This window comes from Scyliorhinus torazame, chromosome 15 (assembly GCF_047496885.1).
Source record: "Scyliorhinus torazame isolate Kashiwa2021f chromosome 15, sScyTor2.1, whole genome shotgun sequence".
NCBI classification, from domain to species: domain Eukaryota; kingdom Metazoa; phylum Chordata; class Chondrichthyes; order Carcharhiniformes; family Scyliorhinidae; genus Scyliorhinus; species Scyliorhinus torazame.
In genome coordinates this window covers 189174592-189199395 of record NC_092721.1, presented here as the reverse complement: position 1 = coordinate 189199395, position 24804 = coordinate 189174592, and the positions used below count along the sequence as shown (strand labels likewise).

Genomic DNA, 24804 nt, shown 5'->3' with positions numbered 1-24804 from the left:
CATCCAGATGGCAGCAAGTACGGATATCCTGACTTCAGTCTGAGCTTCCATTCAGCAATCAGACATGGTCTAGAGTCACAGTCATAGAGTTTTACAGCACAGAAAGAGACCGAGGTGTCTGCCACGGCCATCAAACACCAATCTAATCTAATCCTGCACTATCTGCCGGTTCTGCCAGTGCAGCCGTGGAAGCTGGATCACCAGCTACTTCATTACATTGTGGTGGAGTTGTTCACAGATTCCATGGTGGAAAGGATAGGCTCCAAAGGCCTTTGTAGTGCCATGTTAGTGCCAGACCCTCCTGGAGGTTGCCCCATTGAAGTCCTCATGCGGGTCCCCAGCAGTGGCCTCGCCCTTCGGAGAGCTGGCATAAGAGCTACCCCTTCCATCTAGACTTGCTGCAGCCTGCTTGTGCCAGGTAACCCGCCATGTGCTGACAGCGACCCTGTTCTCTCCTCTGAGATACACATAGTTTAGGTGGTTGGATGCGGTTGTCTGACTGTCCTGTGAGTGCTACAGTTGGTCATCCACAGGGCCTGATTTAATCTGTACTCATTAATCCATTTACCAATGGCCCTGTTACTCCCTGTGGGGGTATGCAGGAACTGATGCAGAGTATGCACATTGTGGCCATAGAGTGTGATCCTTGTGTTCAGTAAAATCCATTGGGGAGTCCGCACTCTCTACGAGTTGAAAGCAGGGCATTGACATCCCTCCCACACATCAGAAGCTACCAATACCCAGCCCTGCCCACATGATTGACTGACAGCTCAGCAGCTCGGGCTCCTCTGACCCATGATTTGAACCTGATGGCCTTGAATGGTTAGGAAATTCATTCCCGAGTGGACTTTGTGAATCACAAATTCTTCCAGGGACATGCCTGGGGGCACTGTACCTCATCTGGGAACCGTTCTCAAAAAACTATCACTTTAATCTAATGGATAAAAGTTTCCTCCCTGGGTCTATTAAGATCCTATGTAAGTCTGACAAGCTGCAAGCCAATTACCAATAGGGTCGGAGGGAAATATCGAAGTACATAGCAACATTTATTCCATCCTTTCAACTTTTCCCTCTTTCCCTAAGTTTGCCGTCAATCTTTTTCATTTTGCTTTTAAAGAATCAAAGTTGGACATAAGGGCGGAAATCCTCCATCCGTTTGAATTCTCTGTTCCCGTCGGCAGCACATCCTTGTCCGTGGCTACACTTCCAAAGTATTGAATTGACTGGAAGGTGCTTTGGGACATCCTTAGACTGTGAAAGGCGCTATCTGAATGCAAGCCATTAGGTAAGGGTCTAGAAATCGGTCTGATCAGTACCTGTTTATAAACAGCTGCCTAAGTCTCGATTGCGATGAAAGGGAAATGGGAATGTGCTGCATTCCAAATTGGTAACAAGCAAAATAAACCAGCAACGTAGTGTCCATTTGTGAAACAGTTATTAGGCTCTTCGCCCATAAGGAGCATAAGGTCTGTTGGGGACCCTCACTGCCAGAAATACCACGTTTCAGATACCAACCAGGTTACATGCATGTTTCTCAGTGATGGGAGGTGGCACGCCATTGGCTGCTAATAAGGATCTTCTGATCCACCCTCAGCCAATGGCACTGATTTAGACGAATATAGACGAATGAAAGTCAACTTTATTGAGACATAAAGGATTCTTAGGGGACTTGACATTATAGATGGTGAGAGGTTGTTTCCCCTTGTGGTGGAGTCTAGGACCAGAGAGCATAATCTCAGATTATCCCAGCAGATCCCGTCGATGTGAACAGCTGGAAGATCTCGTCCATAGGGACAGCACGGTAGCCTTGTGGATAGCACAATTGCTTCACAGTTCCAGGGTCCCAGGTTCGATTCCCAGCTTGGGTCACTGTCTGTGCGGAGTCTGCACATCCTCCCCGTGTGTGTGTGTGGGTTTCCTCCGGGTGCTCCGGTTTCCTCCCACAGCCCAAAGATGTGCAGGTTAGGTGGATTGGCCATGATAAATTGCCCTTAGTGTCCAAAATTGCCCTTAGTGTTGGGTGGGGTTACTGGGTTATGGGGATAGGGTGGGGGTGTGGACCTTGCGTACGGTGCTCTTTCCAAGAGCCGGTGCAGATTTAATGGGCCGAATGGCCTCCTTCAGCACTATAAATTCTATGATAATCTATGATAGGGCGGAATTCTCCCCCCCCCCCCCCAAAATGGCAAACAGTCGGGTTTTGACTGAAAACTGCCCTGTTTCTCTCAGGTTTTCTGCCCAGATCTTCTGACACTCTATTTGCACCGTCACTTTGACAGGGTGATGAAGCCGGAATGCCCAGCTAAACCATGATCAGTATGCCATCTTTTAAGGGCGAACGGACCCAAGAAAACGTGCCCACAAACTTAGAAATTTCCGTTGCCAATGTTATCATTGGGACATTTGATGAGATTGTATCACAATCTGCTTTCTCTCCCCCTCTCTCTCTCTCTCTCTTCTGTTTTTAATGTCCTCATTAAAATTTTGGAGAGCCAGTCTGGATTAGAGCACAGGAGCAGGCAATTCGTTCCAACCAGATCGTCTAGTTTCACCTTTAAATGTACCAATACTACTTGTTTCAGCCACTCTCTGTGGTAGCGAGTTCCACATTCTGGGTAGAGAGGTTTCTTCGGAATCCCCTGAAGTTTATGAAGGGATTGGAGTTTTGTGGGCTGGTATGATGACGTTAGTGACTGTCACCTCAACCCTGCAGACGTTTTTGGGGCCCGGAGTTTAACTCTGTGCAACAGTGAATGGATTTTAAGGGAGTTATAAACCTTGTTAATTTCTTCATCCTTGTATCTTCCACTTCCAGGACGTCACTGCAACCTCCGAGCGTTGTGTAACATTTTGCTGAGTGTGACGTCCTGTGCAATAATGTGCAATGTTGTTGGCATTTTACCAAACTTCCCAGATGGAGATGGCCTTCAGACCTCATCATTGCGCTTTCATGGACATGATTTGTCTATACCCAAGGGAGGCGCTCATTGAACTGCGAGCTTTGGTAAAGGAATGATGTCCTCCAATTGCGTCACTTTGGGCAATCTTTGTTTGCCAACTCTTACAAAAACGATTGCAATTATAAGGGGGGCTGCACAATGGCTCAGTGGCTAGCACTGCTGCCTCATAGTGCCAGAGACCCGGGTTTGATTCCCACCTTGGGTGACTGTCTGTGTGGAGTTTGCACATTCTCCCCATGTTTGCGTGGGTTTCCCCCAGGTGCCACAGTCCAAAGATGTGCAGGGTAGGGTGGATTGGCCACGCTCTATTGCCCCTTAGTGTCCAAAGATGTGCAGGTTAGTTGGGATTACAATGATAGGGCGGGGGAGTGGACCTGTGTAGGGTGCTCCCTCAGAGGGTCGGTATAGACTCTGATGGGCAGAATGGCCTCCTTCTGCACTGTATAGATTCTATTCCATGATTCCGCTGCAGGAATTAATTAGTTGGGCTGACAGGTCAATTGCTTCACTGCTGCAAGATGATTTGGAGAATATCCTTTCCTGCATGCAATTTCTAGCACATAATAAACCCCAGTCCTCAAATTCCTGGGATTGGGGTAGTCTGGAAAGGACAGTTCCTGCCATGAATAAGGGTAGGCACCAGGAATTTTGGGCATATCGCACATAATCTGGGTCATTAGCTGAATCCACGCTGGCTGGTGAAGTTAAAATGAGGACACAATAGTTTGTTTTGTGGGAGAGAGTTTATGACTTAGTTCACAGTCAATATTCCTGCAACCACCCAGCGTCCCAGTTAGCCCCATTTATAGGTGTACAAATGCCCAGCACCTGTTTAACAATGTACTTGTCGTTAAACCTCAACAATCTAATCAATATTGACATGGAATTCTCTCTGTCTCACCTGAAATGCCTCACAGCGCCAGGGACCCAGGCTCAATTACGGTCTTGGGTGACTGTGTGGAGTTTGCCCTTGATCCCCGTGTCTGCGTGGGTTTCCTCCGGGAGCTGCAGTTTCCTCCCGCGATCCAAAGATGTGCAGGTTAGGTGCATTGGCCATGTCTCTTTGGGCCTGAGGATGTGTACGTTAGGTGAGGTTATGGGATTGGGGGATAGGGCGGGGAAGTGGGCCTAGGTAGGATGCTCTTTCAGAAGGTCAGTGCAAACTTGAGGGGCCGAATGGCCTCCTTCTGCACTGGAGGGATTCTGTGGTTCTAAAATCCTTACTTGGGCCAGAATTTTACACTTCACTGATTCAACTCTGGCCTTGATTCGAGAGAGGATTGGTTGACTTGCTTGAGAGGTGGATCAAAAGCTTTTGCCAGTCAGCCCTTTAATCTTCAATAAATTGTATGTCTCCTAACAAGGCCAACATAGGATCTGGTTTAATCGTTTCACATAATTTCGTCAACACGGTCATCCAGCATTGATCAGTGAAATTAGTGGCTTTTATTTGGACTTCAGCTACTTCAAAATGCATTTTTATTTCATTCATATCGACAAAACCAAACTTCAATTTATCCTGATTGACATTAAAATTTGGAACGTTCAAGGGAGAGGACATAACAACAACTCACATTTTTATAGTGCCTTTAGAACATTGAACATAGAACACACAGTGCAGAAGGAGGCATTCGGCCCATCGAGTCTGCACCGACCCACTTAAGCCCTCACTCCCACCCTATCCCCGTAACCCAATAACCCCTCCTAACCCTTTTGGTCACTAAGGGCAATTTATCATGGCTAATCCACCTAACCTGCATGTCTTTGGACTGTGGGAGGAAACCGGAGCGCCCGGAGGAAACCTATGCAGACACGGGGAGAACGTGCAGACTCCGCATAGGCAGTGACCCAGCGGGGAATCGGACCTGGGACCCTGGCGATGTGAACCACAGTGCTATCCACCTGTGTTACCACTTGTGCTACCCTTTAATGTCATAAAATTTTTAATGTTGCTTAATAGAATCATTATCAAACAGAATGTGAGACTGAGCCACATCAGCAGGTATTAGGATGGGTAATCAAAAGTTGGTTTGAAGAAGACCATGGTTATACGAGACTTGACAGAATCACAGAATTGTTACGGAGATCATTGAACCCACCGTGCTTGTACCGCTCCGCCTTCTCCCCATAACCCTGCACATTCTTCCTTGTCAGATCAAGTTAGGGTTCGGGCAACAAAATGTAGAAAATGATTCTCAGGAATTTCACAAAGATATAGGGTTAATGGCTGCCAAGATAAATAGGAGATATGGAAAGGGGTGCCTGAAAGTGTGGACAAAGAGATGAGATTTGAACAAAGAACAATGCAGCACAGGAACAGGCCCTTCGGCCCTCCAAGCCTGTACCGGTCATGATACCACCCTCGGCCAACACCCTCAGAAAGAACAAAGAACAATACAGCACAGGAACAGGCCCTCAATTTATTTGAGGGGAGTCTTGTATGCACAGTACAGGTGGAGGAGTTTAGGAAGGAAATTCCAAAGCGTGATATCTAGGTGGCCAAAGGCAGAGACTTCACAGGCCAAAATTAGAAGCTAATACGTCAAAGGAACAGAGGAGTCAAGAGAAAGATTGTAAGGCTGGTGCAGACTCAAGAGAAAAGGAGGATCAGGGCCTTGAGGGAGTTAGGATGAGAATTTTAAATGGGAATTGAGAGCCAATTATATCATCGAGGATTGCCTTGGATAAATAGGTTGACCATAGGCAACAGACAACAGGTGTTTATGGAGTTGAAGGTGACAAGTGTTTGGATGAGGCAGAGGACAGAGATGAAATGAAATGAAAATCGCTCATTGTCACAAGCAGGCTTCAAATGAAGTTACTGTGAAAAGCCACTCGTTGCCACATTCCGGCGCATGTTCGGGGAGGCTGGTATGGGAAGATGGCCAATAAAGTGGAGGTGGAAAAAGGTAGCCTTTCTGAGGAGAGTTTGGGAGTGGAAATTAATTTCTGGGCTTTTCCCATGAATCATAGAATCTCTATCGTGCAGAAGGAGGCCATTCAACACGTCAAGTCTGCACTGACCCTTCGAAAGTGCACGCCACCTAGGCCCAATCCCCTATCATATTCTGCAAGCCCAGCCTAAGGGGTAATTTAGCATGGCCAGTCCACCTAACCCGCATATCATTGGACTGTGGGAGGAAACCGGAGCACCCGGAGAAAACCCACGCAGAGACTGGGAGAACTGCCAGCTCCACACAGACAGTCATGCAAGTTTGGAATCAAAACTGGGTCCCTGGCACTGTGTGCCAGTGCTAACCACTGTGCCACCATGCCACCCTTAGGCCACTTCACTATGCTGTCTCTATGACAACGCGGCCAGAGGCCCAATATCTCCTATCCTTCACACACAAGGCCGGATTGCTCGACCAGGAACAGTGATGGCAGCAGAATCGAGAAAAGCTCTGGAGATCCGAGAAGGTGATTTAAACAGATGTTTATTTATAACCAAATGAAATGGCCACAGGGCAGCATACAGCAAATAGGTCCCAACCGAGACTACTGGTCGCAATCCGGGCCAGGTTTTAAGGGTTGATTCTCTGAGTCCAAGCTGATGGGCCTCAACCTATCAACGGGGAGCTCATATTCTGCGACCACCTTGGGGAGATAAATCGAGTCATCCCCATGGGTCTCGTGAGGGTTAATACAGAATCCATAGTAACTTTTACTGGGAAAGTGAATTAAAATGTTAGAGTGCAGCAGTAAATGGCAAGGGTACGGATAGCACCATCAGAAGCTGACACAACACGATGGGGCGAATGGCCTCTTTCTACACTGTAAAACTCTTATCATTCTCGCACTGCCATACTCAACTGACCCATACATTGTGGCAGGGACGTGCCAGGTGTCAACGTTAACCCTATTGGCTGATCAGGCAACAGAGTCAATTCTTTTCATGTCTAGACTTATTTTCATTCCTGGTGCATGGGAAATGTTAAAATAAACCCCTCGCCCAGGGCTAGAAACAAGCAAAAACCTGTGACTCTTCGCAGATGAAGGCGGTGAAGTCCCATTTTGGAAAGACCCAGGTTTTTTTTGTGAGCTTGATGCTCAAGCAGTTTCATCGCGCGGAAAATAGAGGAAACTGGCAAGAGATTTTGTGGGTTTTTTAAATCCTGATATACGAGCGCCAGCGATGGCAGAGCTACCCGATGTCAGTGAATTGTGCCCATGTAGCTGTTCTCCCAGTTCTAAAGGTAAGTACAATCTCCTTTTCAAATTATATCCCACAAAAGCCTCATTTCAGTTGGAAGTCCTGGGAGTTAAGGAAATGGATTAAACTGTGGTTGAGCTCAGTGCTGTTGTAAGTTTTTTTTAGTCATTGTTAACCTCAACATTAAAATTAGCACTACAATGGTCCTCTTTATACAGTGTTATTAATTTATATTTCTTACCTGGGCCCTGGTTCCTTGGGATACGTGCAAAACAGACAAGGTAAAAGAGGTTTCAGGCAATGAAGAAACAACAACTGATTTTTCTGGAGATAAGAATCTAAACGGAAATGTTACCTGAAACAAGTGAGGTAGAAATTTGTTTAAACCCCCCTTTTTGGGCCCACGTTGGGTGTGGCACAGACAGTGAGACCCAATGAAGAGGCCTGAGGCTGGCTGGAAATTGGGCCATAAAATGTTAATGAGGCCCCAGGCGGCATTTTAAGTTTAAACTGCTTGGCTTAGCTTCCCAGTCACGTTGAATGGCGGGGTACAGCTTCAGTGGGATGTCTGACTTCCTCCTGCTCTTATTTCATCTGGTCTTCAGATAGGGCACTTGCCTCCTGGGTGGCGGCCGAAAGTTAAGTCCCAGGATTGTCCAGGGTTGGAAAATCAATGGTAACACTGTGAAATTGGGAGAGCAGTAAAATTGGCATTCGTAAAAATACACACTTTTAATTGGTGCATGAGGACACTGAATGATCCTGAGTGAGGCAGGCCTGACTATTGACCTGACCATCTCTCCCCAAATTCACAGTGGAAGTCCCCTCAACCACACACCCCTGCGCCCCACCACCATCACTTGCCCCTCCCCTCCCCCAGCCCCTCGCTGCCAGCACGTCAGGGAATCAAGGCCTGAAAAGAGGAATTTGAGAAAATGGTCAGCAGTCATTAGCTCGAGGTAATGAAAGAAAAATGCCTTTCACAAAATGCTTTCCAGACAATGAAATGCATTTGAACTGTAGCCTCTTGTAATGCAGGAAACATGGTGGCCATTTATGCACAACAAGCTCCCACAAGCAACAATCCTTTTAGGGGGATAAATATTGCCAAGTCCCTCCAAGGCACCTTGCCTCCTCTTTGAAATAGGGATCTTTTATGCTCAGTTTAGAGAGAGATTGGTTTAATATCTCATCTCAAAGGTGGCAACTCCAGCAGTGCAGCCGTCCCTGAGTCCTGCACTGGGAATGTCACTCTTTATCATAGAATTTACAGTGCAGAAGGAGGCCCTTTGGCCCATCAAGTCTGCACCGGCTCTTAGAAAGAACACCCGACCCAAGGTCAACACCTCCACCCTATCCCCATAACCCAGTAACCCCACCCAACACTAAGGGCAATTTTGGACACGAAGGGCAATTTATCATGGCCAATCCACCTAACCTGCACATCTTTGGACTGTGGGAGGAAACCGGAGCACCTGGAGGAAACCCACGCACACACGGGGAGGATGTGCAGACTCCGCACAGACAGTGACTCAAGCCGGAATCGAACCCGGGACCCTGGCATTGTGAAGCAATTGTGCTATCCACGATGCTACCGTATTGCCTCTTGTTCTTAGGACGTGGGCATCGCTGTCAATGCCAATGTTTATTGCTCATCCTTAATTTCCTTTGAGAAGGGAGTGGTGAGCCACCTTCTTAAACCACCGCGGCACTTGTGAAATAGGTATCCTTCTTCAGGAGGTACTTTCAAGGTTTTGACCCCAACAGCATTGAGTGAGCTAACTGAATGACATAGTTCCAAGTCAGAATGGAATATGACTTGGAGAGAACCGTGGTGTTCCCATGCACCTGCTTTTCTTGTCCTCCTCGGTGGTAAAGATTGTTGGTTTAGTAGATGTTGTCGAAGGAGACCTGGTGAGTTGTTGCAATGCATCTAGTAGATGGTACACACACTGCCACTGTGTGCCAGTGATTGAGGGAGTGAACATTTAAATGGTGACAAGCAAATGAGCTGCATTATCCTGGATGGTGTCCAGCTTCTAAAGTATTATTGGAGCTGCACTCATCCAGGTATGTGGAGAGTATTCCATCATACTCCTGATTTGTGCCTTCTGGATACTTTGAGGAATAAGTAGGAATTTTTTGTAGACTCAGTGGGTGGGATGTACCGACCACCCAGCTGCATGTTTTATGGCAGTGGAGGTCTGCCAGCGGGATCTTCCGGACCTGCCATTGTCAATGGGATTTCGGGATGACTGCACCCCTCGTCGCTGGCAAACCCGTGGTCCGGCGTGGGACCGGAATTTCCTGCCGGCGTGAACATCCGGCAAATCCTCCCGCTAATTCATATGGCTGGTCCAGATCAGTTTCTGGTCAATAATAACCCCAGGATGTTGTTAGTCAGGGATTCAGTGATAGTCTCTTGTTGAAGATGGTTATTGCCTGGCACTTGCGTGCCACTTATCAGCCCAAGGCCGAATGTTGATTGATGTATGTACGTGTAGACCGCTTCATTGCCCATAAACTGAGAGCAGAGGCCGTGATTGGAAGTCGCAGCATGAGAGCATCACTGAGGGGTGTTGCAATGATGGAGAAGAGACGTGAACCAGGTTCTAGTTATTCAGTGGTACTGTTGCAGTAAAGGATGTGCAGATGCTGTGCTGACAAGACTGTGATTGCCTTTGTAGCAACAAGGTGAGGTAATTGACTCTCTTTCTGTACTACTTCCACATTTAGGAGTTAAACCACGAGCATTTACACATTTAACCACCTTAGCCATACTTCCTTAGCAGTATTGGCGGTAACCTTTCACCCATCTGACAGAAATAATCAGTGGGATTCTCCGTCCGTTCATGCCGACGCGATTCTCCGCTCCCGCTGTGGTGAATGTGGTTTCGGCTGAGCGCCAAATTCTCGTTGGCAGCGACGGCGGGTTGAGCTCGTAACAGAGAACCTCGGCCAATATAGTCTGCCTCAACCTTGCTTCGTCAAAGCAAGCACCCCCCCCCCCCCCTCCCGAAAATCCCAGCACTCACACAGCAGAGCGGCAATTAGGGAGCTGAAGACTTTCATATTATCAAAATAGTGCGGGTAAAATAGAGGCAACGGGAAGAGAAGTTGACGGTGAAAGAAAGAGGCCTTTCCAGGGGGCAAGTGGTTTAGTTGTATTACGCCCAGGAGTGAGCAGGCAATGTTGCAAATGCCCATCCAGTTGGGTGAACTGTATTGAAGTGTCACATGTGTATCCTTTCCAGACAGTGATGAGTAACTGTGAAGAAAAGATGAATGTGTGTCATCCTTGTGGGCCATTGGTTTCAAGAGAGGCAAAATTTAGAAAATGAAAGTGGTTTTAAGTAAAACCCTGGGTGTGAAATTTCCCCCAGTGTCATTAAACCAGAGGGAAATTCCAAACTAAATGACACAGAACGTACTCTGGAGCAGACTGCACTGAGGATAGTCACATCTGAAGTCAGAAAAGCAATAGAAGAGTCTTCAGAGTGTTATGCCGGCAGCAAGAGAGAATCCCAATGGCTGGAGAATTCTGGCCCATAAAGACTTTGCCAAGAAAACGCCTCTGCTGATGACGGAAAACCTGGTGGGAATGTGAGTTGTGAGGAGGATGTAAAGAGGCATTTTGAAAGGCTTGGTGAGTAGCAAGGACAAGGCAGGTGGAATATAATGTGGAAAAATGTAAATGCACTGTAGGAATTTTAATATCGCACTGGTGAATTGGTCTAGTTTATGTGATGCCTTTAGTGTCCAAAGATTTGTAGGTTAAGTGCCGTTATGGGGATAGGACGGGCTTGATGGGCTGAATGACCTTCTCTGCTCCGTAGGAATTCTAATATCGTACTGGTGGATTGGTCTAGCTTATATGAGCGAGTCCATTGTGGGTTTGGAACTGACAACCTCCTGCCCCAAAGACTAATAATAAAACACTTTCTGATCAGACCCAGCTGTTAACGTTCTGTTTGGCTAAATATGCTTTCTGTACTACAGGATCACTGAGACAAAGATTAGAGCATTCAGCCTGAAGCAGATTAAATAACAACGTTTGAAGGCTTCTGGAAAATATTGGAGTCCGATCAAATTATCCCACATCCTCCGGGGAAAAGCCAAGCAAGGTGCCATAAAAGGTGAATACTTTTTCATATTTATAAAATTATTTCTATATTTGAAATAGATATTTCATTTCAAATACATTTCATGCCCAAGTTAGGCTGAACACATTATGCTTCTGAGGTCTTAGTTAAAGTCCAGCACACATTCCAGTGACACTATATGGAAGATCCCGCTGGCATTAACAGCCAGAATATATCGACCAGCATCTTTCTCACATCCCCCCCCCCCAGCATCTTTCACCCAAGATCTTAAATCTGTGTCCCCCGATAGTCCTCGTACCATTAGTTAATGGGAAAGGTGTTTCTTCATCTACCTTATCCAAACCTGTCATAATCTTGTACGCCTCGATCAGATCTTCCCTCAACCTTTGTTAATCCAAAGAGAACCCCCGCTTCTCAGATATAAACTTTAGTTCAAAGTGTTGGAACCTAGGGCAGCACGATGACCTAGTGGTTAGCACAGCTGCCTCATGGCACTGAGGTCCCAGGTTCGATCCTGGCTCTGGGTCACTGTCCATGTGGAGTTTGCACATTCTCTCTGTGTCTGCGTGGGTTTCGCCCCCACAACCCAAAAATGTGCAGGGCAGGTGGATTGGCCATGCTAAATTGCCCCTTAATTGGAAATAATAATTGGGTAATCTAACATTTAAAAAATTTTTTAAAAATTGTTGGAGCCAGTCTGGTAAATCTCTTCTGTATGCTCTCAAGGACCCTCACTCCTGAAATATGGTGACCAGAACTAGGCAAAAATACTACGCCTACAAATCCCCTGCTTTTGTACCTCCCCTTAAAATACCCAATATTTCAAATGCTTTGCTAACGACAATTTCAGTATGTTCTTTATTAATTTATTTGGAGCCCACCCCTAATTGTCCTTGAACCAATTGGCTTGTCAAGCCATTTCAGAGGGCAGTTAAGTTTTAACCACATTGCTGTGGAGTCACCTGTAGGTCAGACCAGGTTATGATGGCCGATTCCCTTCCCTAAATGGCTTAAGTGAACTGGATGGGCATTTACGACAATCGACAATTGTTTCGTGGTCAAGCTTTTCGTGCTTTTACATCCAGATTTTTAATGAATTCAAAATGCAGCATCTGCCTGTGATTCAAACTCATGTCCCCAGGCTTGAATCGCTGGATTACGAGTCAAGTGACAATACCCACTATGTCACTGCCTCCCCATGTCCTGCCATCTTCAAAGACCTGTGCATCCACATATCCCTCGGTCCCTGTGCAATCTTTAAAACTGTGCCATTAAGCCCATACTGTCTCTCCCTACCCTTCTGTCAAAATAAATCACTTTGCGCTTCCCTGCATTAAATTCCACCTGCCAGCTGCTTGTCAGCTGTGCCAGCCCTTCTATGTTCTGTTGCCGTCAATTGGCATCATCCTCCCTGCCTGCCGCAACAGCGATAAAGCAGCGTTCCTCTCAGTGACCCTTGGCAACTTTTTACCATCATCCAGTCTGAAAAGCATTTACCACAACCTGCTACTTTCTGTCCTCAAAACTATTATTTCCTATAAACAACCTTTGTGATGATGGTTTATTGCAGTCTCACCTCAACCTAAACGCAACTCAGCCTCAATGAAGTCACAAGACGGCTGGCTGGGAAATGGAGGCTGTCCGATTGGCGCAGTCGATGATGCTTTGCTGAGATTGTGGCTGACACACTATTGGGGACAGTATAGAGATAAAAGGAGAAGTTTGCAACTGATAAAAATCTAAAACAAAAAAAGGTAGCGTACAGGAAATGCGTAACGTCTGGGGAAATGCAACAGCTAAGATTCCTTTTGTTCCCCAGAAATGGCAGGCCAACCAAGTTATTTGAATAAAGCTCCATTTTTTTGCTCTTTGTTTTCCTGAGATAGGATGGGAAGACTGGCTTTCCTTATCTCCTCTTGACATTCAATAGCATCATCGTCGTTGAAACCCCCACTAAGGAGGCTACCATTGACCAGAAACTGAACCGGACTAACCATATCAATACTGCGGTTACACGAGCAGGTCAGAGGCTAGAAATCCTGCAGCAAGTATCTCCTGAATCCCCAAAGCCTGCCCACCATTTACAAGGCGCAAGCCAGGAGTGCGATAAAATACTTTCCGCTTGCTCGGATGAGCACAGCTCCAACACCGCTAAGAAGCCCGACACCATCCATGACAAAGCAGCAGGCTTCGATTGCGAGCCCATCCACCACCACAAACATTCACGCCCTCCACGACAGAAGCACAGTGGCAGCAGTGTGTACTGTCTGCAAGATGCAGCTACTCACCAAGGCGCCTATCACCAAAAGCTTTCAAGCCAAAACCTCTGCCACCCAGATGGACAAAGGCATCAGGTGCATGGCAACACTAGCACCCGGAGGTTGCCCTTCCTAACAGCACTGTGGTATACGTACACCTACACTGCGGACTGCAGTGGTTCAAGAAGGCAGCTCACCACTACCTTCTCAAGAGCAATTAAGGATGGGCAAGTAACGTTGACCTGGCCAGCGACGTCCACAACCTGTGAAAGAATTAAAGAAATCTCGCACTTTATCTCGTGATTTAACTCATTCTTAAAACAAACGACTATTCCGTCTGTATGGGCATTCAGCCAATCTCAACTATTCCAGACCTCCCTAGCACCCTGTGTAAACTCAGGCCCATCCAAAACTCTCTTGTCCTAACTTGCATCAAGTTCCATTCCATTTTTTTCCGTGTGCTTTGGCTCCCTGTCCAGTCACGTTTCAATTCTAAAATTCTCATCCATGTTTTCAAATCTCTTCAAGCTTCAATCGCCCTATTTCTGTAACCTCCTCCGGCCCTGCAGCCCTCAGAGATCTCTGCACGCATTTCAATTGTGGCCTCTTGCAGCAGGATATAAGGAGCTAGGAAATCAGACCAGGAGTAGGCCATGCATGTCTTGTCCATCACCAGTTTTCACCTCATCACTGCTATACGTGGCAGTGCGGTAAATTGTCCGGTCCTGACCGCTGTGGAAATCACCCTGGGCGGGATGGACAATTTGACGGACCATTGAAAGGTCTGTTGACCTCTGGCAGGAATTTCTGATATCAAGGTGGAGGTGACCTGAAAGTTTACCCCAGTAAACGTTGTCTTTGTCCTAGACTCTGGAATTTCTTCCCTACATCTCTCCACCTCTCCCTTTTAAGATGTTCCTTAAAAAGTACCACTTTGACCAAACATTTGGTCATCTACTCTGAAATTAGTTGGCCTGGCCTGGTGCCCCATTTTGTTCAGTTCTGTTCCTGTGAAAAGTCTTGGGGTCTTTTATCATGTTATTGGGGAGGTGGTCATAGTCCTAGAGTCAGACAGCACAGAAAGAGGCCATTCGGCCCATCATGCCTGTGTCGGTCCTCCAATACCTATCTATTCTGATCCCATTTTCCAACACTTGGTCTGTAGCCTTGTATGCTGTGGTGTTTGAAGTTCTCATCAGAATGCTTCTTAAACGTTGTGAGGATTCCGCCCTAGGGCAGCACGGTAGCATTGTGGATAGCACAATTGCTTCACAGCTCCAGGGTACCAGGTTCGATTCCGACTTGGGTCACTGTCTGTGCGGAGTCCGCACATCCTCCCCGTGTGTGCGTGGGTTTCCTCCGGGTGCTCCGGTTTCCTCCCACAGTCCAAAGATGTGCAGGTTAGGTGGATTGGCCATGATAAATTGCCCTTAGTGTCCAAAATTGCCCTTAGTGTTGGGTGGGGTTGCTGGGTTATGGGGATAGGGTGGAGGTGTTGACCTTGGTTCGGGTGCTCTTTCCAAGAGCCGGTGCAGACTCGATGGGCCGAATGGCCTCCTTCTGCACTGTAAATTCTATGATAATCTATGATACCACCCTTTCAGGCAGTGTGTTCCAGATTCCCAACACGCTCTGGCTGAAAAAGTTTTTCCTCAAATCCCCTCTAAATTTCTTGTCCCTTAACATAAATCTATGTCCCCTGGTTATTAACCCCCTCCACTAAAGGGAAAAGTTTCTTCCTATTTACCCTATCTATGTCCCTCTTAATTTTGTGCACCTCAGTCACATTCCCCTCAACCTTCTCTGCTCTAAGGAAAACAATCCCAGCCTACCCAGTCTATCTTCATAGTTGAAACTCTCCAGCCCAGGTAACACCCTTGTGAATCTCCTCTGTGCCCTCTCTAGTGCAATCACTTCCTTCCTATAGTGTGGCGACCAGAACTGCACACAGTACTCTAGCTGTGGCCTAACGAGCATTTTATACAGCTCCAGCATAATCTCCCTGCTCTTATATTCTATGCCTTGGCTAATAGAGGAAAGTATCACATGTGGTCTCCTAACCACCTTACCTTCCTGTCCTGCTGCCTTCGGGGATCTATGGACATGTTCTCCAAGTCCTCTGATCTTCTGCACTTCCTCGCGTCCTACCATTCATTGTGCATTCCCTTGAGAACGCGTCATCTGTGGCGCACTGATAATGTCACTGAGCTAGCAATCTTAGAGCTAATGCTCTAGGTTCGAAGCCCGCCAGCAGATGGAATTTAAATTCAATTAAAATACACATCTGGAATATAAAGTTCGTCTCAGTAACAGTGACCGTGACACAATTGTTGCAAACACCCATCTGGTTCACTAATGCCCTTTTGGGAAGGGAACCTGCCGTCCTTGTCTGGTCTGGCCTACATGACTCCAGAATGTACGGGTTAGGGTTTTGAGGTAGAAGACCCTTCTAATTAAGCAGCACCATGTTCCAAATTCTGAAAACCTAAACTTTGCAAGACCCAAGAATGTGGTTGACTTTTAAAAGGCCCCTGAAATGACCCAAGGAAGCCACTCACTCGATGGGGTAATTAGGGATGGGCAACACATGCTAACTTTGCCAGTACCACCCACATCCCATGAAAGTGTTTAAGAAAAGAGGTGCTATAAATGCAACTTGCAATATTAAATCCCTGGTATCCTTTGCTCCAATAATTCTATTATTCCATTAACAGCAGTGGTATGATATATCATCTAATGATAGAAAGACATTTTATTTTTAGTTCTGCATTCACTTATTATGATCAATGTTGTTCATTTCATTCATTTTCAGTACATGGGCATCATTAGCAAGGCTGTCATTGGTTGTCCATCCCTAGTTGCCCTTCAAAGTGCGGTTCATAGAATGGTCATAGAATCCCTACAGAGCAGAAGGAGGCCATTCGGCCCATCGAGCCCGCACTAACCCTCTGAAAGAGAATCCTACCTAGGCCCAAGCCCCCGCACTATCTCCGTAACCCCACAGAACCTTCTGGACACTAAAGGGGCAATTTAGCATGGCCAATCTACATAACCTGCACATCTTTGGACTGTGTGAGGAAACCGGAGCACCCGGAGGAAACCCACGCAGACACAGGGATAACGTGCAAACTCCAGACAGACCCAAAGCCGGAATCGAACCCGGATCCCTGGCGCTGTGAGGCAGCAGTGCTAACCACTGTCCCACCATGCCCATCTCTGGCGGTGGGCTTGTTTCTTGAACTGCTACAGCAGGAGCATGTATTAGGTTTCCAATCAAATCTGAAATGTTATTTTTCTCACCTTAAAATAATTCTTTTGGGGGGAATCTAATTGTGAATTATTATAAATAACACCGTGTCCTTTCCTTCTTTTAAGTCAGAAGAAAATCCGCCATTTTGTTGTGGTCCCAGAGGCTCCTGCTCTCCTTGGTTCATATCATCATGGTCAACAACAGAACCTTGGATAATGATACTTTGGAAATGCTCTCGAACAATATGATCAAGAACACCCTTCCAGTAATTTACCTTATTGTTGCCATCATCAGTCTGCCTGGGAATGGGTTCTCCCTCTTTCTTCTCAGCAAAACACAACCAAAGACACCGTCTGTCATATTCATGATGAACCTCACCATCACCGACCTTGTGCTTGCCATCTTTTTGCCCTTTCAGAGTGCGTACCACTGGAATGGTAACAACTGGACCTTTGGAGTTAATCTATGCAATGTGGTAACTGTGCTGTTCTACGCTAACATGTACTGCTCTATTTTAACGATGACTTGTATTAGCCTGGACCGCTACATAGGAGTAGTGCTGCCCATGCGTTTTAGCAAATGGCGGAAGAACAAGTACGCGCTTGCGATTTGCTTAGGAATGTGGGCGCTCATCCTTGTCGTCCTGTTGCCATTGGAGGTGAAAGATTTGACATACAAAGTTATCAATCTCAACATTACCACATGCTTCGACGTTCTGAAGATGGACATGCTTCCCTCCAAAGCGGCTTGGGCTGCCTTTCTCTTCACCTTGTTTGGGATCCTGTTTGTAATTCCATTTAGCATAACTGTGTACTGTTACACTAGAATCATTTCCAAGCTGATCATGACATCTGCAGGTTACCTCAGTGCACAAAAGAGGAGAGCGATTAGCTTAGCTACAATTGTGCTCTTGGTGTTCATAACGTGTTTTGCGCCCAACAACATTATCCTCTTCATCCACATCATCAACCGGATCTTTTGGGATAAAGGTGTTTACACGGCCTACAAAGTCACCCTCACCCTCAGCTGCTTAAATAGTTGTCTTGATCCCTTCATTTATTATTTTGCCTCCAAAGAGTTTCGTAAGAAGCTAAGAACGTTCTTGGGGCTAGCAACCACCTCAAGTCAAGGAAGTTTCACTGAATATCGAAGGGAGAGCTTTCTCTCCAGATCAGGTTTGCAGAGCCACCACCAATTGGAGATGCAGCTCTCTTTGAATTCAGCGAATGGATCAGCCTAGATTAGAATTGGAGGAAGGGAATTCAATGTAGTGCACCCTTAAGGTAAAGGTTGATCTGACGGGAATGTCCCTTGGTTATTTTACAGCGGAGCTAAGATGTTAATAATGAGACCAATAGTGATCCAGCTCTGGCAGTAGATTGTTGAACTCCTAAACCACGGATCTGAGACTCGTTCTCAGATCTGACGCATTTCAACGAGGCCACAATGATTGGGTGAGTTGCCCTAGTTCACAGCTGAGGCTGAAGCCATTGTGAAAAGGAGGCCCCTAGCCTTCTTTGGAGAATGAGAAGATGGGAATTGAGAAATCATCTGCACTGTTTCCCACATGCAGAAACCTGGCCAGTGGATGATTGTCACTGAGAGTGAGGTCAAAATACAGTCAACCATGGGCTTTGGTGTGGAAAGGGAATGTTGGAAAGGGACTTGAACTGAAGGCACTTTGATTAAGCGGGAGGGCAGGATGATAAGATTAGTTTATAATTTTCCGTTCTTTAGACCCTTAAAGTTAACCCCCGCCTCCCTTGCCCCTTGGCTGGTTGCCTGAGCAGCTGAGTAGCTTATAGCATTCTGTTTTTATCTCAGGATTTCCATCATATGTGGTATTTTTTCTTTTGTCATATCCCCACTCGCAGGCTAACATTACTCTCAGGGATTAGTAAGCGATACGAAAGCTATGATACTGCTTGGTGTATCGCAGACAACAGCCCAACCGGTTTCATCGGTTTTCATTGTAATTTGCAACAATTCATGCTGTTTGCATGAAGGATAATATACATAAGAGGTGGTGGCAAATAAGGCACTTCAAATTGGGTTTCACTTGTCTTGAAGTATGTTTTTTTATTCATGTGGTCCTTCATTTCTTCACAGCACAGTATTATAATGAGAATATTAGTGGTCTTATGCATGTGTACCTGACACGTACTGTCATGACCCTTTGAGATGAAAATGCTTACATACAGGGAGAAGCCAACAGTCAGATGAAATGAGGAGACAGTTAGTGAGAGCTAAAGGTTGAGCACAAAGTTAAGGATCAGCAGAAATGACCTTTTCCATAACAATCATAATCTTTATTATCGTCACAAGTAGGCTTACATTAACACTGCAATGAAGTTACTGTTAAACGCCCCTAGTCGCCTCATTCCGGCACCTGTTCGGGTACACTGAGGGAGAATTCAGAATGTCCAATTCACCTAACAGCACGTCTTTCGGGACTTGTAAGTATAAAGGGGAGATAGGATAGACAAGTGAAGAGGTTTAGGGAGGGAATTCCAGAGCTTCTGGACAAAGGGCAGCTGGAGACACAGCCACCAGTGGTGGAACGAGTTAAATAAGGGACGCACAAGAGGCCAAAATTGGAGGAGCGCAAAGATCGCGGTGGGTTGCTGGGCTGGAGAAGAGACGTGCTGGCAAGGCCATTGAGACATTTGAACACAGAGACGCAAGTTTAAAAGTTGAGGTGGTGTTTGGCTGGGAGCTGACACGGTGGCGATGGGTGAATGGGGCTGGGTGCAAATTGAGATCAGCTGTTGTGTTGTCTGCAAATACTCACCGTGCGGATTCCTGCACAAAGGATGATTACCAGGGAAAAGATACCGGAAAGTGGCTGATATCTGCAATGTCAAATCCCAATAAAAGTCAGCGGGCTGTGGATAGGTTTGGATAAAAATTGGACAATAATCTGCATAAAATCTAATGAAAGAACCAACTTGTCACAGCATCAACTTACACTTCAGTCTCACATTCTCATTTTCACTGAATGATGCAATTTTCTCAGGGATAAAACAGCTGTTTGATCATTTAGACAGGAGAGATTTTGAAGCGTTAGAATGAATCTGAGCCTTAATGTAAAACAGGATGTGTGTCTGCCTCTCAGCAACACATTGCAGTCCTTGAGGGTGTACACATGGTGGAAAAAGCACAGCCGTTTCAAATCCTCTTAAGTTCCTATTAGTATCGTGGAATCCCTACAGTGCAGAAGGAGGCCATTCGGCCCATCGAACCTGCACCAGCCCTCTAAAAGAGCACCCTACCTAGGTCCACTCCCCCGCCCTATCCCTGTCACCACACCTAACCTTTCGTCACTAAGGGCAATTTAGCATGGCAAATTCACCTAACCTGCACATATTTGGACTGTGGGAGGAAACCAGAGCACCCGGAGGAAACCCACGCAGACACGGGGAGAACGTGCAGACTCCATACGGACAGCCACCCGAAGCCTGAATTGAATCCAGGTCCCTGGCGCTGTGAGATCGCAGTGCGAACCACTGTGCTACCATGCCGCTCCATATTACTTTGTGGAGAACTATTTTTCCTTGGCTCGTATTCAATTTACAACGTCTACCTTTTAACATCTTTCTTTCCGAAACACCAAGGGCTAAATTTCTCTTTTCAACAGCTGGACAGTAATCTGCTGCTCGTGCCGCCATTATAAAACCTGTCCAATTTTAAGTGCCGATTGCTGCCAGACGTTAAAGTCCATGGGCGTGCCCTCCCCGCAGCAGGGGCTGGTTTAGCACGGTGAGCTAAACAGCTGACTTGTAATGCAGAATAATGCCAGCAGTGCAGGTTCAATTCCCGTGCCGGCCTCCCCTGAACAGGCGCCGGAATGTGGCGACTAGGGGCTTTTCACAGAAACTTCATTTGAAGCTTATTTGTGGCAATGAGCAATTATTATTATTATTGTTTTGTGGCAGCAGAGACAATAGCCATTGGCCGATAGCGGGATCATACGGCCCCGCCCCTCTCAACGGAATTCCCTGTTGTCACGCCGTCGGGGAACGCCGTGGTAAGGGCCATCGTCGGCGGGACTGGAAGATCCCGCTGGCGGACACGGCCGGAATATCCAACCTTATGCTTTGCTCCATCGTTTAAGGAGTTGGAAGATTTGTTCATATCGCTGTTTGTACTCCTGACTCTCCCAAAGCCCGTCCACCTGTGACCTCTAGCACCTAAAAGAACAAGGGCCGCTGGCGGTTGGAAAAACCATAGCCTCCAGGTTCCCCTCCAAGTCATATACATCTCACATCCTGGAACTCCTTCCCTAACAGGACTGTGCATGTATGTGCACCACATGGACTGCGGCAGTTTAAGAAGTGGATGAACCGCCATCTTCTCAAGGACCATTACAGATGGTGTAGACTCGATGGGCCGAATAGCTTCTTTCTGCACTGTAGGGATTCTGTTCTATGGTTCTATGAAATGCTGGCCTTACCAGTAATGCCCACATCTTTGGGACTGGGAATCTTGCAAAGTCGCAAAGGCGCGATCAATTTTCATTCATAAATGATATCTCAAACAGTTTACCAGCCTAATGTGCACATCAGAACTTACATGGGTAACAGAGTGAATTATCAAAGTCCCTCAAGGTGCTCGTGTAAGATTCCGCCCCTGATTCAGAGGAAGCCATCTGAATGAAGAGGGACATTTACCCTGCAGTGAGTGAGCAGCAATGGAGACAGTCAACAGCTGAACGATAAAGACTGAACACCAAAATTGAGTGTAGTGTGAATTGAAAATTTTACAAGAATGCATCCCATTTATTTTCTTTAGCTTTCTATCAGCAACAAAACTGCCAAAGCGGTAAAGGTCCCTAAAGCTAGACACAGTGTGGGAACTTACAAGGCGACAACATATCAAAAGGTCAATTGACATCACAGGTCATGACATCAGGTTTGTGGCTAAAGTATCTGATCTGATTTCCAAGATCACATGGCAGTGTTTTGTGTACCTATGTTTTTCCATTTGTAAGTTCCTTTTATTTTTCGCTCACATCATTTCCATACCATTTTTATTGGCAGTGGGTAATTCGTTTTGTCCAATTTGATTGTGTGAGGTAAACCGCGACAGTTCTTTGGTCGGACAGGAGCTTTTCAAACTTCTTTATCAGCTAGCGACTGAAGGCTCGCCAACAAAGTAGTTGGTAGCACCCAAGGAGAAACAGAGGCAGGAGTAGGCCGCCTGGCCTCTTCAAGCCTGCCCTGCCATTCAATACGATCATGGCTGATCTATGCCGGCCTGAACTCCTTTCCTGCCCCATTCCCCACTTTAAATACGTCTAATGATCCAGACCGACCGCCCCCCCCCCCCCCCCCATTTCCCGGGGCAGAGAGTTCCAGAGATTCACCACCCTCTGCCAGAAGAAATTTCTGCTCACCTCAGTTTATAAAAGACCGGCCCCTTTATTTTCTACCTATGTCCCCTTGATTGAACTCAATTACAAAAATTAGTCAACAAAAGCCACCATTTATCCTTCGGCACAACATTCAATTGGCACCCATGTCATGGAAATACAGTTTCCACCACAGCTTCTGAGCCGCAACAGCCGACTGCATAAAAACATTCTCATCACCTCATCTTGTTACGTAGCACATGCAGGCCCATGTATTACCCTGTGCAGGCCCACTCCCTTGTGTGTTAGCAAGTATATATGCACACTGATCTCAGTGTCGTCCAACGCATAGCACAATATGGCCTGTGCATGGCACAGTATGTGCACACTTCATCACTTTATGCTGCTCCTTTTCTGCTGTCAACACCGAGGAGATGGAAACTAAGAAAGCAAAAAAAAAACCTTCGAAATGAAAATAATAAAATTGAGAGAATTGCTAACAACACTACAACCCACAGATGATCACATGTTCAAAGCACAGGCCCCAAAATTGTTCTTGTGTCTTGTCTGCAATGAAACGCTTCCTCAATCATGCCCAGATTTCTTAAAGAGCACCTTTAGAGCGCCTCCTGGAGGTGTGACTCATTTCAGTTTCCTGAACTGCATGTTCCACCTGGGGCTACCAGTATAGGGGCACAGATGGAGAATGTCACTCCCACAACTCTGTTCCAGGTTGATGCAGAGAGGTAAAGTGAGCCAGTGATTGCAAGGATTGTTGTTTTCAGGGCCAGGGAATCGGAAGTTAGCAATAGTGGGACCATAACCAGATGGGAAAGGCTTGAGGGGCTGCTGAGCTTTGTTTTGGAACTTTTCTTTAATTCCCTTTGGGAGGAAAATGGGTGCGATTTTACAGCCACTCTGCCCCCAAAAAGCAGCTCACCGCTCGCGCAATGTGGCTGATAGAAGCCGGGAGCCCCGCTCCGAGGATCTACCTGGCTCGCAATGCCTTGCGAGATCTCCTGGGATGTTGCGATGTAAATCCTGTCCATTGTGGGCGGGATCACCTTTTACCAAATCTGCATATTAGAGCGAGACAGCTAATCTCACTTTAATGTGCAGATTCCCAAGGTGTGGAACCTATCTGCTTTGGCTCGGAGACCTTGGGCATGCGCCATTCAGTACTGGTCGCCACAAATGGGAACGAGACGGAAAGGCACTCTTGGGGATCTCCCAGGGGATCGGAGGCCCCCAGGTGTATGTCCTTTGGGCAGGGTGGTACCCTGGCACCACTGGTGCCACCCAGGCAGCCTGGCACTCTGGCACTGCCACCTGGGTGTCAGCCTAGCACTGCCAAGGTTCCCAGGTGGCACGTCCAGCTGGCAGGGGAACTGCCAGGGTGCCAGGTTTTAACATGGTGGCAATTAGGCCGGTGGGGATGGGAACCTCTCATAGTGCATTGGGGCTTGATTGGGGGGAGGGGGGGGGGGGGCGGTGTCGGTGATCGCTCCAGAGATATCTCGCTACACTGGGAAGTGCTCCGGCGAACCTCATACTTCCCCTGATGCAGCAGCCAATTGTATCAATGGAGTTGGTGCCAGTGTTGATCTCTGTGTGAACAAGAGGGTGCCTGTTAGATCAGTCCTGAATTCACCTTTCATTTCTTCCATTTGATGACCCCAAGACAAATGCCCTCAGTTCTGTTTGAAGTGATATTTTCTTGAAGCAATCAAATTGATATAAACCTCCCTATCTGCTGTTGTTCTTTTCAATTTGCCCACCTTCCAAAAAGAAAGCAAGAATAATGAATGATCATGTCTGCTGTGTTGTCAACTATATATATATATATATTTATGGATACATATTAGACGAGAGAGAAGTTAATGATAATGTGAGCAGCATGGACTGAATGGACTGTATTCTCTCCTCGTCTCTTAATTTCTCATACACTTATTCATAATTTGCTTGTTTGTTTTCACCAAAGCATTATTATTGAAATACATCTTTTGTAATTTTAAAAATTACATTTTGCAATAACAAATTGTTACAAAACGATTATGCACCCTGAGTACACAATGGTGCTTTCCTCAAATCTGCACTTCGGACAACCCTGCAGTTTGTCCGGCATTTTCAGAAAATACTTCTCATGTAACTGGCTGTTGAACAGTCTTGTTGAATAGTGCTGCCTTTTTCTGAAATGTGGGTGAAAATATGTTCTTGAACAGAGCTTTACTTTGGGTGAGGTTTTGTGTCCTGGAATTTATTCATTGCAAAGGGTATATCGTTCCACCCCCTTCCATAATAAACACTGGCTTGGTGAGGACAGGGTGGACTGATGAAGTTTGGGACCGATTCCTCAGTTCTCTTATATTGTTTCTTTTCCCCAATGCTGCCTGATTGTTGTTTGTTACTGAAATGTCACATGTTTTGAATAAATATCTGCATTTGGTATTCTTCAAACCAAGGTGTTAAAATTTTTAATATTCAGGCGTCAGGGGGCAGCTGAAGGATTAGGACACCAGCAAAGTTGGGCAGACAAGTGGGTAGCACTGTGGCTTCACAGCGCCAGCGTCCAAGGTTCGAATACCCGCTGGGTCACTGTCTATGCGGAGTCCGCACGTTCTCCCCGTGTCTGAGTGGGTTTCCTCTGGGTGCTCCTGGTTTCCTCCCACAGTCCAAAGACGTGCAGGTTAGTAGGATTGGCCATGATAAATTGCCCTTAGTGACCAAAAA

The 24804-nt window shown here is 46.5% G+C and overlaps 1 protein-coding gene across 1 annotated transcript; it reads left to right on the top strand.

The window, feature by feature from the left end:
* Nucleotides 1–1123: 1123 nt before the first annotated feature.
* Nucleotides 1124–24531, top strand: LOC140392077 (P2Y purinoceptor 8-like). Its single transcript, XM_072477312.1, has 3 exons — nucleotides 1124–1285; nucleotides 11113–11249; nucleotides 16850–24531. Exon 3 carries the CDS (start codon nucleotides 16915–16917, stop codon nucleotides 17962–17964), a length of 1050 nt encoding a protein of 349 aa, XP_072333413.1. The 5' UTR covers nucleotides 1124–1285; nucleotides 11113–11249; nucleotides 16850–16914; the 3' UTR covers nucleotides 17965–24531.
* Nucleotides 24532–24804: the final 273 nt, after the last annotated feature.

Excerpts from the sequence above, each read along its gene's own strand:
- LOC140392077 (XM_072477312.1), top strand. The coding sequence starts at position 16,915 with ATGGTCAACAACAGAACCTTGGATAATGATACTTTGGAAATGCTCTCG.